This window comes from Mustelus asterias, chromosome 1 (assembly GCF_964213995.1).
Source record: "Mustelus asterias chromosome 1, sMusAst1.hap1.1, whole genome shotgun sequence".
Taxonomy (NCBI): domain Eukaryota; kingdom Metazoa; phylum Chordata; class Chondrichthyes; order Carcharhiniformes; family Triakidae; genus Mustelus; species Mustelus asterias.
Genome location: NC_135801.1, coordinates 159576578 through 159594856, shown reverse-complemented (window position 1 = coordinate 159594856; position 18279 = coordinate 159576578). Strand labels below are relative to the sequence as shown.

The following is an 18279-nucleotide window of genomic DNA, read 5'->3' as shown; positions in this document are numbered from 1 at the left end:
GTTGCTGCAACTTCACAAGCTTTGGTGCTACTTATCTTTTAATCCGTTTTTTATCCTGATACACAACCCTTGATTATCTGACCCTGATGTGTAAAATATGTGCTACAATCCTGGAAGATCCTGGCTAAATTTTGGCAAAGAGGAGCCGAGTTAAGTCAAGGAAATCCTTGTTTGATTGAGGCAGTTGGAGACGGACAGTGTGGGGCTCAGTTTGCAATGGCGGTTCTGCTGGTTGCTCGACCTATACTTCAGTGATGCTGTTGGCATTAAGATGATGGCTGCCATTGAGAGTGAAAGTGCGGATGACTGTCTCAGCTTCCCGGCACAGACTGTGTGCTCATTTTGATGAATTGCAAAATATCCTACAGAGAATGGTTAAAGCGGAGAAGAGAATCCTGTCAAGAGAGAGGGTGGTTTCCTCAGTTACCTTCAGCTCTTGGGAATCCTGCAGCATGGTATGTTGTACATCCTGACTGACTTGGGGAGATGGGTTGTTTTTTGTGGCAAATGTAAAATGGCAAACTTCTATTAAAAATATTATTAAAAGTTATTAGTTCTGGGTGCCACACTTGAGGAAAGATGTAAAGGCACTGATAGAATGCAGATAAGGTTCATGAGAATGGTCCCAGGGATGAAGAACTTCAGTTACATAGATAGATTGGAGAAATAGGGACTGTTTTCCCACAGAGAAGGTAAGGTGGTGGAGAGGAGATTTGATAGAGGTATTCAAAATCATAAGGGGTCAGGGCTGTAGACAAGGAGAAACTACTCCCATTGTTGGAAGGATCAAAAACCAGAGGATAAAGATTTAAAGTAATTGACAAAAGAAGTAATGGAAATAGGAGGAGGGACATTTGGACGGCACGGTAGCACAGTGGTTTGGATGGCACGGTGGCACAGTGGTTAGCACTGCTGCCTCACAGCTCCAGGGACCTGGGTTCGATTCCTGGCTTGGGTCACTGTCTGTGTGGAGTTTGCACATTCTCCCCGTGTCTGCGTGGGTTTCCTCCGGGTGCTCCGGTTTCCTCCCACAGTCCAAAGATGTGCAGGTTAGGTTGATTGGCCATGCTAAAATTGCCCCTTAGTGTCCTGAGATGCGTTGGTTAGAGGGATTAGCGGGTAAATATGTAGGGGTATGGGGGTAGGGCCTGGGTGGGATTGTGGTCGGTGCAGACTCGATGGGCCAAATGGCCCCCTCCTGCACTGTAGGGTTTCTATGATTCTATGATTTTCGTGAAGCAAGTGGTGAATATCGGGACTGCACTGCCTGAGAGTGCAGTGGAGGCAGATTCAATTGAAGCATTCATAAAAAGTGAATTGGATTATCTGACATGGATAAACATATTGGGTTACAAAGAGAAGTCACACTATCTGTAACCCCCATGACTTGCCTGGGTTTGCAAAATCTCACTAACTGTCCCAGCTGGAGACAATACACATCTCTTTAACCTGTGCTTAACCCTCTCTCCATTCACATTGTCTGTACCGTTAAGACTTGATTACCTGTAAAGACTCGCATTCCAACCATTACTTTGTAAATTGAGTTTGTGTCTTCATATGCCCTGTTTGTGAACAGAACCTGACGAAGGAGCAGCGCTCCGAAAGCTAGTGGCTTTTGCTACCAAATAAACCTGTTGGACTTTTAACCTGGTGTTATGAGACTTCTTACTGTGTTTACAAAGAGAAGGCAGAGGAACGGCAGTATATGCATTGTTCGTTAGGAGAGCTTGCGAAGTCGTGGTGGGCCAACCGTCTCCTTCTGTGAAGTGTCAGACCCCAAGTGAAGAGTAGGTGATGTCACATAAATTTAAGCTATTCAAGGACTTTGTTTCGGGTGAAAGGGTCGAGAAATCTTGCAGAAGCTTCTCTCAGAGAACTGGGTAGAACCTGATGATATAGCCAACTGTGCAAGATAGCCTTTCTTTGTTCTAAATAGACCAGTTTGGCCAAGAAAAATACATTATATGGTCTTTTACTTTTCCGTTCATTCTCTTACCTTGCATGCTCCTTTTCCCTTGATCCAAAATGGATTTTGGGCATATCCCACGCAAGACAGAACTCAACAATATTTTGATTTTTTGATGGAACGACACAGGTAGCTGCGATCGCTGCTGCAGTGACTTGCCCCTTCTCTGTCAGTTTACCTTTTCCTAGGTGCACAAACAAAAATACGCTTTTAATTCATTGTTATGTAGATCAAAATCAGCCTAGATTTTTCTTAGCAAACACAGTTGATAAATCAGCTTACAAGAAACAGATGCTATCCTGTGGATGATGAGGACAGAAGTATTGCTCACTGTATAACGGACATTTTGGTTAGCAAATAGCAAATTACAGGAAAAGCACAAGTTGATATTCTTAATATTATTCTCATTATTATTCTCATTATTATTAATGATCTGGATGAGGGTATAGTTGGGTGGATTAGCAAATTTGCTGATGACACCAAAGTCGGTGGTGTGGTAGACAGTGAGGAAGGGTGTCGTAGTTTGCAGGAAGACTTAGACAGGTTGCAAAGTTGGGCCGAGAGGTGGCGGATGGAGTTTAATGCGGAGAAGTGTGAGGTAATTCACTTTGGTAGGAATAACAGATGTGTTGAGTATAGGGCTAACGGGAGGACTTTGAATAGTGTGGAGGAGCAGAGGGATCTAGGTGTATGTGTGCATAGATCCCTGAAAGTTGGGAATCAAGTAGATAAGGTTGTTAAGAAGGCATATGGTGTCTTGGCGTTTATTGGTAGGGGGATTGAATTTAGGAGTCGTAGCGTTATGTTGCAACTGTACACAACTCTGGTGCGGCCGCACTTGGAGTACTGTGTGCAGTTCTGGTCCCCACATTACAGGAAGGATGTGGAGGCTTTGGAGAGGGTGCAGAGGAGGTTTACCAGGATGTTGCCTGGTATGGAGGGGAGATCCTATGAGGAGAGGCTGAGGGATTTGGGATTGTTTTCGCTGGAAAGGCGGCGGCTAAGAGGGGATCTTATTGAAACATATAAGATGATTAGAGGTTTAGATAGGGTGGATAGTGATAGCCTTTTTCCTCTGATGGAGAAATCCAGCACGAGGGGGCATGGCTTTAAATTGAGGGGGGGTAGTTATAGAACCGATGTCAGGGGTAAGTTCTTTACCCAGAGGGTGGTGAGGGATTGGAATGCCCTGCCAGCATCAGTAGTGAATGCGCCTAGTTTGGGGGCGTTTAAGAGATCCGTAGATAGGTTCATGGACGAAAAGAAATTGGTTTAGGTTGGAGGGTCACAGTTTTTTTTTAAACTGGTCGGTGCAACATCGTGGGCCGAAGGGCCTGTTCTGCGCTGTAATGTTCTATGTTCTATGTTCTATAACTTCCAGATAACACTGTTTAGTTTATCAGTCTGTTACATAACATTCCTCCCTCTTTGAGATACCATACCCCAAGAGCGCATTGGCGACTAAGGACTTTCATTGGACTGGTCCATCATTATGCTTGGCAAAGTACTACAGTGGTTTGCCAATGCCTGTTGTGGAAATTTACAATTTTGCCCAATGAGAAGGAACAAAAATTACACTTAGATTTTACAAATGCAAAATACTGCAGATGCTGGAAATCAGAAATAAAAACAGAAAATGGTAGAAATACTCAGCAGCAGCTATGGAGAGAAACAGTTAATGCTTCAGCTTGATGCCCTTTCATCAGACTGAGAAAACGTAGGAAACATAACAGGTTATGCAAATGAAAGAGGAGAGGTTTGGAAAAAGAGAAAGGTCTGGGATAGGGTGTAATATAGGAGATATTAAATGACAAAAGATGATGCAAAGCAAGCAGGGGTGGAAATGTGACAAGTAAAAAACACATCATGAGTCTAGGCACGTTAACGGAAGAAAGATGAACAGCTGCCATCCAAAAGCAAAGAATGAGAAAAACAAGGAGGGCAAGACCAAAGTTTTATGGTCTGAAATGATTGAACTCAATGTAGAGTTTGGTAGGCAGTAAAGTGCCTAATCAAAAGATGAGATGCTGTCCCTTGAGCTTGAATTGAGTTTCGTGGGAACACCGTAGGAGGCCGCAGAGGTTAGTGAGAGAGTGAGGTGTAGAATTAAATGACAGACAACCAGAGGTCAGACTTGCGGACTGAACACAGGTATTCCGCAAATGGTTGCGCAATCTGCTTTTTGTCGCGCCTATAGGGCACATCTGTGGTGTTCCAATGATAACTGCTTTGCGCTCCACAAATGCTGCTTGATTGGAGTATTCCAGCATGCTCTGTTTTTACTTATGTTTTAATTTTGGATCAGATAAGCATTTATTTGGAATCAACGGGACTGTAGTTTTCTTCCCCGAGCCAAGGCTCAACTCCTAAAATGGTAAGTACAGTTCAGCTTCCATAGAGGCAAAAACTCTGCTGAAAGACATGGAAAAGATCAAACACATCAATGTCTCCAATGGATGAGGTGGAGGGCTGTTGTAGGCTGCAAAGAGACATAGATAGGATGCAAAGCTGGGCTGAAAAATGGCAAATGGAGTTTAACCCTGATAAATGTGAGGCGATTCATTTTGGTAGAACTAATTTAAATGTGGATTACAGGGTCAAAGGTAGGGTTCTGAAGACTGTGGAGGAACAGAGAGATCTTGGGGTCCATATCCACTGATCTCTAAAGGTTGCCACTCAAGTGGATAGAGCTGTGAAGAAGGCCCATAGTGTGTTAGCTTTTATTAACAGGGGGTTGGAGTTTAAGAGCCGTGGGGTTATGCTGCAACTGTACAGGACCTTGGTGAGACCACATTTGGAATATTGTGTGCAGTTCTGGTCACCTCACTATAAGAAGGATGTGGAAGCGCTGGAAAGAGTGCAGAGGAGATTTACCAGGATGCTGCCTGGTTTGGAGGGTAGGTCATATGAGGAAAGGTTGAGGGAGCTAGGGCTGTTCTCTCTGGAGCGGAGGAGGCTGAGGGGAGACTTAATAGAGGTTTATAAAATGATGAAGGGGATAGATAGACTGAACGTTCAAAGACTATTTCCTCGGGTGGATGGGGCTATTACAAGGGGGCATAACTACAGGGTTCATGGCGGGAGATATAGGAAGGATATCAGAGGTAGGTTCTTTACGCAGAGAGTGGTTGGGGTGTGGAATGGACTGCCTGCAGTGATAGTGGAGTCAGACACTTTAGGAACATTTAAGCGGTTATTGGATAGGCACATGGAGCACACCAGAATGATAGGGAGTGGGATAGCTTGATCTTGGTTTCAGATAAAGCTCGGCACAACATTGTGGGCCGAAGGGCCTGTTCTGTGCTGTACTGTTCTATCTATGTTCTATAACCGTGAAGGCACTGGTCTCTGTAAGATCAAAATTTACAATGACGATGCTTGTCCCTCTTGCATCAAATCTGTGCATATCTGCACCTTTTCACAGGCCTATTTGCATTAACACTCCAGACAGTCTCAGTTAATACCCTGCTAGAACATGGCTGAATTTAGAGGCAACACTACCCACAAAGCTCAAAAAAGGATAAACATGCTAGCTTTAAAAGTTGCATTTATATAGCGTCTTTCATTGTCTCAGGGCATCCCAATGTGTTTTAGAGCTAGTGTAGTCACTGCCATATTGTAGGAAACACAGCAACTAGTGTGCAAATACCAAAGTTCCACAACAGTAATGATATACATTATCTAGCTATTATTTTAGGTTATGACAGTTGAATGATAAATAAATATTGGCCAGTATACTTGCAGAGAACGTCCTTATTCTTGTTCAGATGATAATAAATGCAAGTATAAATAAAAACGAACAGCCAGCATTCAAAGGCCAAACTGTTTAGAAATTGCGGACAAAGAAACTTTGGTTGAGGATAGTTGAACTTGTGCTTTTGGATTTGCACTTTTTGCTCTGTGGAATATGTAAACACTTGCAGAACCAGTATTGTGCTCATGATAAAGGAATGTTGTTAGTTCAGTCACTCTCTCTCAAAATAGAATTAGACCATTTATGGAAGTTGATCAATAATGCGTTTAGTTATTTCACATCAATAACTCATCAGGCTACACAAAAGCATCAAACAATGCTTACCAGATCAGTGTACTGCAACTGTAGAAACTGAGGCCTAGGTTTTTCCTTTATTTTAAAGTTGGTAGCAACTCAAAACTGTGAATATTGTGGAGCGTGTAGTGTTATAGTCATAGCTGGGGTGTAGAGAAAGATCAACTTAATACAAGGTAGGTCCATTCATAAGTCTGATAGCAGCAGGGAACAAGCTGTTCTTAAGTCGGTTGGTATGCGCCCTCAGACTTTTGTAACTTTCTCTTGACAGAAGGTGAAAGAGCACGTCCGGGATGCGTGGGATCTTAATTATGCTGGTTGCTCTTCCGAGGCAACGGAAGTATAGACAGAGTCAATGGGTGGGAGACTGGTTTGCATGATGGACAAGGCTTCGTTCATGACCCTTTGTAGTTTATTGCTGTCTTGGGCAGAGCAGGAGCCATGCCAAGCTGTGATACAACCAGAAAGAATGCTTTCTATGGTGCATCTGTAAAAGTTGGAGAGAGTCGTAGTACACATGCCAAATTTCTTTAGCCTCCTGAGAAAAGTCTAGTAGCATGGCATTTTTACATCCATTGAAGGGACCAACATTAAATAGTAGCTATCCTGACCTATGGAGAGTACAACTTGTAACAAAAGGGCAAACAGGCAAGCCTCCCATTCTCTGCAAGCATAAGGTTAAGTTTTGGTACACAAGAGTTGTCGGCCTGCTGAAACAAAACTATCTTTTACAGAGAGTCTAGTGAAAGAAATCAATGTGACTCCAGGCAATCACAATGCAAAGTTCAGGAAAAGTATTTTATTTTACTCCTTTATTTAACCATCCGGTTTGAACAATGATTTCAACAGCTTCAGATTTTAGGTTTCTACTCCATTTACTAGCAGTCATGGGTCCTTCAATTGTGAAGCTATTTCACTCATCTATTGCATACATGAAGCCCAAACAAGATAATTTCTATTTTATTCACCATCCCAGATAATTAAAAAAAATCTATTGAAACTCTTTAGCTACATCTCCAATAGAATTCCTGCACGTTTATCCAATGCACATTTTCCCCCCTCCCCTCTGTTTGCTTAACTGCAATGAAGGATCTCCCATTGAGAATAGGAACCCCACTTTTCTTTGTTCGCTGGCAGTTTACATTCCAAATTTTCACAGGGTGCTTGGAACTGAATTGACTCAGTTGCCATCAAACGAAATTGAAGCATTTCAGTTGTGACAATCCCAAAAATTGAATTCTCAGTGACTTAAAGGAACTGTACTACAAGATTTCATGTTTTAAGACTTTTACTGGAATAAATTCAGCCAACTAGATATTACTTGGTAGGTAACTAATACTCTAAAGTACACAGAAATCTGAGTCTATGGGCCTGATTTTGCCATCGTGTTGCGTTTTCCGACACGAAAACTTGGTAAAGTCGGGCATGAGACGAGTAAAGCGATCCGCGCCCGCCTCCGCGCTGGTTCCCCCTTTACCAAGGCCCGAAAATGACCACGATCGGGACTGCGCCCGAAACAGGCGCGATGGCCATTTAAATGCATTTGCATTTAATGGGCTGTATACCCAACTTTGCCGCCATTTCCCTCTTTACCACGTTCACCCATCCAGAATCAGCGCGAAACAGACATGCTCCATATAAGTTCGATTTGGGTGCTCCAGTTAGTGAGGAAGTAAGTCCCGAGCATCTGACGGCTCTCTGCTTGAGATCGGTTGTGGGGGTGGGGCACTGTCTGTGGGGGCTAGGGGGAGGCATTATCTGGGTCCGGGAGGGACATGGCAGGGGAGCAGCATTTTACCATTTTTTTGAGCATACGTAGTTGGAGGCGCCGATCGGAGTTACAGGCACGTTAAGCCCCGCCCACAGGTTTGTGCAGCGTGATTCGGAATCGCTGATATTTTTGCAGGCAGAGTGCGTATGGGGGCGCCTGAGAACAGGTCTAAAAGTCGAATCTGAAACACTCCCAGTTTCAAGTCCACCCAGCACTTAGAATCAAAATGGTAAAATAGGGCCCTGTAAGTCTACTCAACAGAAAGCCAACTGCTCTGTTCTTTGTTTCCAGATTATAAATCTGGCACGTGGATTTCAATAGCACTTGAGCTGGGCCACCCGTCCCCACTGCTAACTAGATCTCACGGGTTCATTGTTGGGCACAGCTAGGTTTCATGATCCATTTTACCCTGAATTGAAAAAGGGACAATTTAAAATATAACCATTTTCTAAAACCTTGCATTCTTAACATTTTCAAATGATGCTACTCTGAGTCAGAGGATACGGATTTTATGCCAGATGCATCGTACCATGTAACAGTTATTCTACATGGTACAGAAGCCAATTCAGAGATATAGTGCTGCAGCAATGAGCTTACATAAAGGTGATTGACAATGGCACTAAAAATTTGACACTATGATGTCATTTAACATCATTCCAGTTGACTCCAGAAATGTTTTCAGGGTTTATGTTGCTTAACCCACATGGGAGCTGGGCTTGAAAATGTGCCATAGAGATCATTGCTATCCAAAAGACAGAGCAACTAATCATAACTGGTAGCCCTGGTACCCACCTGTTATAAAGAAATACAAGAACACTGGCTTTATGGAACATCAAAATTTTTCAATACATTACAGAATTGTTAAAAACTATGCTGGTAGCACAAGAGTTGGCTTGCTCTGAAATTGCTGCATTAACAGAGAGCAACTTGGTTGAAAAGGGAGAACAGGAGAAAGATGGTACCACAGGAGAAAGATGGTACTGATTATCACTTGTGTGCAGCTAGCCAGGGGCGCTAAATATTGATGCAGCATAAGCTGGAAGGTCCATCAAAAGGCATCACAAGCTCCTGATGATGCCGAGGCAACAACTGAAATACAGATGTATGCAGAACATTCAACACCACTGAAGAACAGAACACAGGTGCAAGTGAAAGTTTCTAAACAACTAAATTAGCAATCTCAGCTCTTCTCAGAGGAAACGCAACTTCTAAGCAGCCATTTCAGAGCATGTCCACGAGATGTGAGCATCACTGACTAGGCTTGCATTTGTTGCCATCCCTAATTTACCAAGTAGACATTTTGAACTGCTGCAGTGTGGTGTGGGTACACGCACGGTACTGTTAGGGAGGGAGTTTTAGGATTTGATCCTACAACAGTGAAACAACAGCAAAAATGTTCCAAGTCAGGATGGTGTGCAGTTTGGAGGGGAACTTGATGGCGTCCTTTTACATCTGCTACTCTTGCCTTTCAAGCTGGTAGAGGTCACTGGGTTTGGACAGTATTATTGAAGGAGTACTGGCGAATAGTTGAGGTGCATCGTGTAGATGGTGCACACTACTGACACTGTGCACAGTTGGCGGAGGGAGTATACGTTTAAGGCGGTGGATGGCATGTTGATCAAGCTGGCTGCCTTTCCCTGGATGGTGTTGCAAGTTTTTCGTTTTGTTGGAATTGCACTCATCCAAATGAATGGGGATTATTCTATCACACCCCTGACTTGTGCCTTGTAATGATGAGACAGGCGTAGGAAAGTCAGATGGGCTCACAACAGGATTTCTAGCCTCTGACCTGCTCTTGTATTTACATGACTGGCCCAGTTAAGTTTCTGGTTAATGGGCACATCCAGGATGTTGATAGTGGGGGAATTCAGTGATGGTAACATCATTGAATATCAAGTAAAAATGGTTAGAGTCTCTGTGTTTGGGATGGCCATTGCCTGGCACTTACATCATGCAAATGTTACTTGCCAGTTATTGACCCATTAAGATTTCAATTACAGTTCACTGTACTGCTACTTTTGAGTTTGCAATGTTCAATTGCAAGTTTTTAAGCACTGATGATGGCAAGGTCTAAGTAGTTCTGTCAGCTTTAATTATATCCAGTTCTACATTTCTGTCCATTATTCTGCCAGTACTCATTTCTTATTAGAAGATACAAGAACACAAAATAGGAGTAGGCCATTCAGCCCCTTAAGCCTGTTCTGCCATTCAAAGGATCGTGGCTGATCTAATTGCAGTCTTAACACCACTTCCATATCTGCACTCAATAACCCTCAACTCCCTTGTCAATCAAAAATCTGTCCAACGCAGCCTTGAATATACTCAATGACCTAGCCTCCACTTCACTTTGGGAAAGAGAAATCCAAATACTAATGACCCTCAGAAGAAATTCCTCTTCACCTCAGTCTTAAATAAATGAGATGCATGACTCTGCCCCTTAATTCTAGATTCTACCATAATGGAAACATTCAGCACCTACCCTGTCAAGCGCCCTCAGAACATTACATTTTTCAATATGATCACCGTTCAGTCTTCTGAATTCAAATCAGCATTATCCCAACCTGTTCAACCTTCCCCAAGACAAACTCCTCATCCCAGGAATCAGTCCAGTGAATCTTCTTTGAACTGCCTCCAATGAAAATATATCCCTCTGTGACCAAACAGTACAAAGTATTCTAGGTGTGGTCTCACCCATGCCACATTCAGTTGTTTTGACTTCCCTAATTTTATACTCAAAGAACAAAGGACAGTACAGCACAGGAAACAGGCCCTTCGACCCTCCAAGCCTGTGCCGCTCCTTGGTCCAACTAGACCAATCGTTTGTATCCCTCCATTCCCAGGCTGCTCATGTGACTATCCAGGTAAGTCTTAAACAATGTCAGCGTGCCCACCTCCACCACCCTACTTGGCAGCGCATTCCAGGCCCCCACCACCCTCTGTGTAAAAAACGTCCCTCTGATGTCTGAGTTATACTTCGCCCCTCTCAGCTTGAGCCCGTGACCCCTCGTGATCGTCACCTCCGACCTGGGAAAAAGCTTCCCACTGTTCACCCTATCTATACCCTTCATAATCTTGTACACCTCTATTAGATCTCCCCTCATTCTCCGTCTTTCCAAGGAGAACAACCCCAGTCTACCCAATCTCTCCTCATAGCCAAGACCCTCCATACCAGGCAACATCCTGGTAAACCTTCTCTGCACTCTCTCCAATGCCTCCACGTCCTTCTGGTAGTGCGGCGACCAGAACTGGACGCAGTACTCCAAATGCGGCCTAACCAGCGTTCTAGACAGCTGCATCATCAGACTCCAGCTTTTATACTCTATACCCCGTCCTATAAAGGCAAGCATACCATATGCCTTCTTCACCACCTTCTCCACCTGTGTTGCCACCTTCAAGGATTTGTGGACTTGCACACCTAGGTCCCTCTGTGTTTCTATACTCCTGATGACTCTGCCATTTATTGTATAACTCCTCCCTACATTATTTCTTCCAAAATGCATCACTTCGCATTTATCCGGATTAAATTCCATCTGCCACCTCTCCGCCCAATTTTCCAGCCTATTTATATCCTGCTGTATTGCCCGACAATGCTCTTCGCTATCCGCAATTCCAGCCATCTTCGTGTCATTCGCAAACTTGCTGATTACACCAGTTACATCTTCTTCCAAATCATTTATATATATCACAAATAGCAGAGGTCCCAGTACAGAGCCCTGCGGAACACCACTGGTCACAGACCTCCAGCCAGAAAAAGACCCTTCGACCACTACCCTCTGTCTCCTATGGCCAAGCCAGTTCTCCACCCATCTAGCCACTTCTCCTTGTATCCCATGAGCCTTAACCTTCTTAACCAACCTGCCATGTGGGACTTTGTCAAATGCCTTACTGAAATCCATATAGACGACATCCACGGCCCTTCCTTCATCAACCGTTTTTGTCACTTCTTCAAAAAACTCCACCAAATTTGTAAGGCACGACCTCCCTCTTACAAAACCATGCTGTCTGTCACTAATGAGATTGTTCCGTTCTAAATGCACATACATCCTGTCTCTAAGAATCCTCTCCAACAACTTCCCTACCACGGGAAGTTGTTGGAGAGCTCACCGGCCTATAATTACCCAGGTTATCCCTGCTACCCTTCTTAAACAACGGGACCACATTCGCTATCCTCCAATCCTCAGGGACCTCACCCGTGTCCAAAGAAGCGACAAAGATTTCCGTCAGAGGCCCAGCAATTTCACCTCTCGTCTCCCTGAGCAGTCGAGGATAGATGCCATCAGGCCCTGGGGCTTTGTCAGTTTTAATGTTCCCTAAAAAACCTAACACTTCCTCTCTTGTAATGGAGATTTTCTCTAACGGGTCAACACCTCCCTCCGAGACACTCCCGGTTAACACGCCCCTCTCCTTCGTGAATACCGATGCAAAGTATTCATTTAGGATCTCCCCTATTCCCTTGGGTTCTAAGCATAATTCCCCTCCTTTGTCCCTGAGAGGTCCGATTTTCTCCCTGACAACTCTTTTGTTCCTAACGTATGAATAGAATGCCTTAGGATTCTCCTTAATCCTGCCTGCCAAGAACATCTCGTGACCTCTTTTTGCCCTTCTAACTCCCCGTTTGAGTTCTTTCCTACTCTCTCTGTATTCCTCTAGAGCTCCATCTGTTTTCAGTTGCCTGGACTTAACGTACGCCTCCCTTTTCATTTTAATCAGATCCTCAATTTCCCTGGTTATCCACGGCTCTCAAATCCTACCTTTCCTATCTTTCCTTTTTACAGGCACATGCCTATCCTGCAGCCTTATCAATAGTTCCTTAAAAGACTCCCACATGCCAGACGCGGACTTACCCTCGAACATCCTCTCCCAATCAACATCCACCAATTCCTGCCTAATCCGGCTATAGTCAGCCTTCCCCCAATTTAGCACCCTGCCCGTAGGACAGCACTCATCCTTGTCCATTACTATCCTAAAGTTAACAGAGTTGTGGTCACTATTTGCCACATGTTCCCCTACCGAAACTTTGACGACCTGACCGGGCTCATTTCCCAGAACTAGGTCCAGTATAGCCCCCTCTCTAGTCGGGCTATCTACATACTGTTCCAAAGAACCTTCCAGTACGCATTTTACAAATTCCTCCCCGTCCGGTCCCCCAGCTCTAAGCACTTTCCAGTCTGTGCCAGGGAAATTAAAGTCCCCCACTACAACAACCTTATGTTTTCTGCACCTATCCAGAATCTCTTGACATATCCTTTCCTCCACTTCCCGTGGGCTGTTGGGTGGTCTGTAGTACACCCCCAGCATAGTGACTGCACCCTTCCTGTTTCTGAGTTCCACCCACAGCGACTCAGTACATGACCCCTCTAAGTTGTCTAACCTCTGCACCGCGGTAATATGCTCCTTAACTAATATTGCTACTCCCCCACCTTTTTTAGCCCCTCCTCTGTCTCGCCTAAAACACTTATACCCCGGAATATTCAGCTGCCAGTCCTGTCCTTCTTTTAACCAAGTTTCCGTCACCGCAACCACATCCAAATTCCGCACAAGCATTAAGGCCCTAAGTTCGTCTGTTTTACCCGTTACACTCCTCGCTTTGAAGCAGATGCACTCCAGACCTCCAGGCCCAGTCAGGTCCTCCTCCTCCAGAGTGCTCCTCTTCTTAGCTAACCTTGCCCTGGCCCCCTGCTCGACCCCAGCCTCAGTATTTACTGACCTCCTGTTTTGTTCCCCACCCCCCTGCCACACTAGTTTAAATCCTGCCGAAACACTCTAGCAAAACTCCCAGCCAGGATATTTGCTCCCTTCCAGTTAAGGTGTAACCCATCCTTTCTGTACAGTTGCCATCCTGACTTGAAGATTTCCCAGTTATCTATGAATTTAAAACCCTCCCTCTTGCACCAGTCCTTTAGCCACGCGTTCAACTGTAGAATCTCCCTGTTCCGAGCCTCACTTGCACTAGGCACCGGGAGCAGTCCAGATATTGCTACCCTGGAGGTCTTACTTTTTAGCCTAGCACCCAACTCCCTGAATTTCTCTCGTATGACCCCCCTGCTCTTCCTACCTACATCATTTCCCCCAATGTGTACAATCACATCCGTTTGACTACCTTCCTTTTTAAATATGCTTCCTACACTCTCGGAGACATCCAGTACCCCGGCACCAGGGAGGGGAGACTACCATCCTGGATTCTCGTTCAGTCCCACAGAAGCGCCTGTCCGTGCCTCTAACCATTGCGTCCCCCACAACTATCGCTCTCCTAAACCCCTTCTTTCCCTTCTGGATCCCTGAGCCTGTCTCCGTGGAGGCGATCTGGTCCTCGTGGCTTACCCCTGGAGGGTCATCCCCCTCCACAGAATCCAAAACAAGATACCTATTTTGGAGGGGGACAACCACAGGGGATCCCTCCACAGACTGCTCACTCCCTTCCCTTCTCCCATCTGTTGCCCATTCCTTTCTTTTATGGGAGACTGCCACTGGGGTACTTTCTGGCACAGCACCCTTCTGACTATTACCCCTCCTGACTGTGACCCACGTGTCTTCCTTCCGAGACCCTGGTGTCACTACCTGACTATAACTTTTATCTATGACTCTCTCATTTTCCCTAACTAAACTGAGTTCATCGAGCCTCAGCTCCAGCTCCCTTACACGATCCTTCAGGAGATGCAGTTCCACACATCTGGCACAGATATGGACTTCCGGGAGGCAAGTTGTCTCCAGGAACTCCCACATCCCACACCGAATGCAGTACACTGGCCTCCCACTCATACCAGCCATGTCCTTTTTAGATTTGGGGATAAAACAAAAAGGGGGTGTAACCGAGGGAAAACAAACAAACAACCTTCCTCGCCTTCGCCGAAGCCCTTTTAGCTCTCACTCTGCCCCCTGCTCACTCCGCTGCCCGCTAACGACGCTGCCCGCTCAAAGGTGCGGCCTACTTTTAAACCCTCCAAAACCTTCCCAGGCTGCTGCTGGGCCTATTTCCTGTTTAGAAAAAAAAAACCTCCGATTTTTTTCACTAATTTAACTGAAAAATAATTAAATAAATTAGTGCACACACAAGCTCCCTTACCCTCAGCCTGCTCCTGTGGAACAATGAGGCTGAAACCTCCAAGTTAAGCACTTTTAAACCCTCCAAAACCTTCCCAGGCTGCTGCTGGGCCTATTTCCTGTTTAGAAAAAAAAAACCTCCGATTTTTTTCACTAATTTAACTGAAAAATAATTAAACTCCACCCTCCTTGCAATTAAGGCCAACATTCTGTTTGCCTTCCTAATGACCTTTCTTACCTACATGGTAACTATGTGATTCATGTTCAAGGCCATCCAAATCCCACTCCATCACAGCTTTCTGTGGTCTCTCCTTTGAAATAGTACCCTGCTTTCCTATTCTTCCTGCCAAAGGGATATCCTCACATTTTCCCATATTATACTCTTTGCCAATTTTTATCTGCTGACTTAACCTATCACAAACCTTGCAGACTCTTTGTATCCTCACAATTTTCTTTCCTATCAATCTTGTATTGCCAGCAGATTTGGTTCTACATACAGAACAACCAATAATAATATTACAATCACTGAAGAAATACTTTGCTCTCGAGGGGAAGAACACAGTTTTGGTTATTTGTTCAAAAGTGAAGCAATAAGAAAATTAGTTTAGATTTGTGAGGGGGGGGTGATTAGAGCAGCGCAGTGAGCCAGGGGACTTATGCGGAGGCCGTTTAGCGGGCTTCCTATTGGGCGCCACGGCCTCCATGTGCATCTGCCTGCCAGATTTCTGGCATAGTCAGTCAACTCCCCCCCACTTCCCCCTGCTAAAGGTTACATAAAATCAGAGATTCTGGGCATAATTTTTAAAAGAAATTTGTATTTATCCGTACAAATTGGGCAGTTTGAGCTCATAGGTGGCTCACAGATGAACAGACTTCAACAACTGTCACACGTGGTTAAGCTGGCCCTGAGGGAGCAACGGTTGCAGAATAGGAAAGCTGGAGTTGCATAACCGGAGGGACATTGCCCTTATTCAGACACCTAGAGGCCACTTGCAGGATTAATGTAGAGAACGACAGTTAAGGTTTCCTGCTACTCCAAGTCATTTTTTTTAAAATTGAGCAGTAAAAATTAAGTTTGAGACATTTCAAAAGAAGAAAATACACCCTGCACAACATGATAATGACAACCTTGCTTGCTACCTTGGGTCACTGTGTGTGGAGTTTGCACATTCTTCCTGTGTTTGTGTGGGTTTCCTCCAGGTGCTCCGGTTTCCTCCCACACTCCAAAGATGTGCGAGTCAGGTTGATTGGCCATGCTAAATTGCCCGTCAGTGTCGGGGTAAATAGGTGGGTTTCCGGGGATAGAGCCTAGGTGGGATTGTGGTCGGTGCAGACTCGATGGGCCAAATGGCCTAATTCTGCACTGTAGGTATTCCATGATTCTACTCAAATAGAGGAGGAAAGGGAGAAATTCAAAGGGAAATTTGAAAGAAAATATATTCCCACCTCCTTCAATTGAGGGTGAAAAGACTGCACTCAATTTAATACGGAATTCAAAAGCCTGTGGAGTTGGCAGCACAGAGTGAACAATAAAATATATTGTCAGAGTGGGTCAGAGACTGGAATAATAAACATGAAAAGAAAGAGGTATTAGGAGAAATGTCTTTAGTGAGTTGCCAGAGCATAGAACCCTTTACCACCAGACTGTAGTTGGGACATAGAGACCACTGCATCATTTAAAGGAACACTGGACAGATATTTTGAAGCAAAGGACTAAGAGGAAAGGATTTTCATTTTGCATTGCTCTTGCGATAAATACAAGAGTCAAATAAACACTTCTATTTAACAAAGTTCCATGGTTCCAACACTGAATATCCATGAAGAATAATAAAATAAACTCAAACGTGAGATCAAAAGAGCAAGATGGAAATTTAGATTAGTAGATATTATCGTTAACAAACAGGCTTACCTGTCAGGGAAGGAAGAAAGTCCAGAGACACTGGACCACCGCTGATTCTTCTCAACTACCCACTAATTGTGATCGATCTGTTCCCGAGGTTACTTTAAGCAAGCAACTGGCAAAAGGAGAATCACCACTGGCTGCAACATTCAACCTCCTACACATCAATTGACAGAAAAATCATAGCAGAAGCAGGATAACGGAGTAAAAGATGAACTGAAATTTCAATCAGAGAAAAATCAGCGTTCACCCTGGTCTGTCAGAAAAACTACTTGCTGTTGTTGGTCACAGTCAATATAGTTACAAGACTAAGTAGCAGATCAATGCAAAAAGTAGTTAACTTATGCCCACATATGCAAGGGTAGCTATCAAATGGCACAGTGGCTATGCTGAGTTCAGCCAAGACAAATGCTGCATAAGAAACCACAGCACAAAATGCAAGTTTGTGCCATTGTGAATGTGCCTTGGTTGCTACACAATGAAACTTTCTTCAATTTCATGCCCTTGTTCTCTTACAATACCTTTGAATATTTTCAGTGTTGATTTACTTCCTTCCGCAGTATCACTTTAGACTAAGATTCAGCAGCCAATTGTTGCATTGCATCCCAAATTCTAAAATGTTGAAATTTTCTTCTCATCCCAAAATATTGCGCTCATTATTGACTGACCAAAGAATGAAGCAATCTTTATTTACTCTCAATCCTTCCCTCCCCCCACCTATCTCTAGTATTATCCCAGTTAAATACAGAATTTACCTTTTTGCATAGTGTCAATATATTTTTGAGAATGGAGTTTCTCTAAACTGTCTAATGTCCACATAGATTTCTTTCTCATTTAATGTCACTACAGGTACCATATCTTAAAACCATCAACCTTGGGACCAAATTTCTGCTGGATTTTGGATCTTGCCAGTTTTCAGTTTGGGCGATGCAGGTCAAGGGTAACTCGGATCGTGGGAAAAGACAGACATGCACAGCCAATAATTAGTTGGCACAACACCACCCCAATGCAACATCTAGCTGAACAAGCAAATTATTTTACTCATCCAATAATAGTTAAAATCCATGCACGGCAGCTTTAAAAACATCCAATTTTCAAACAGCTGGATTTGAGACACTGTACCCGTATATACAGAACAAAACCTCATTCACCCTTTTTATAGCTGCCCCCACAGCTGAAATCCATTTTTAAAAACCTCATTGTCTTTAGATTTCTCTGCTGACCCACTTAAAAAGTTTTGCATGACATATAGTATTTTCCCTCCATTTTCTCCCAAGAATTTACTACTTGACTTTCTGTATTAAGTTGTCCACTATCCTTAACTGTAATACGATCTGATTCCTTTTGGTGCAATCAGCAACTGTGAATATTTAGTTCCTCTAATTCACATAACCAAACTACTTGTATATGGTGGACAGAGGTCCCCAACATTGATCCTGGGCCATACATCTCACCAATCTGAACATCCATTCACTTCTACTTTGCCCTTTTTCAATCTATTCTTTACAATTCCATGCTGACTGGTCAAATAGTCCAAACCTTTCAAAAATGCT

At 44.0% G+C, this 18279-nt stretch overlaps 1 protein-coding gene across 1 annotated transcript in view; it reads right to left on the bottom strand.

Annotated features, from left to right (window-relative positions):
• gba2 (glucosidase, beta (bile acid) 2) overlaps positions 1 to 18279 on the bottom strand; it is a 67979-nt gene that overhangs the window by 29478 nt on the left and 20222 nt on the right. The window contains exon 7 of the mRNA XM_078221941.1: positions 1997 to 2150. Coding sequence (XP_078078067.1) covers positions 1997 to 2150 — 154 coding nt within the window. The remainder of the gene's footprint in view (positions 1 to 1996; positions 2151 to 18279) is intronic.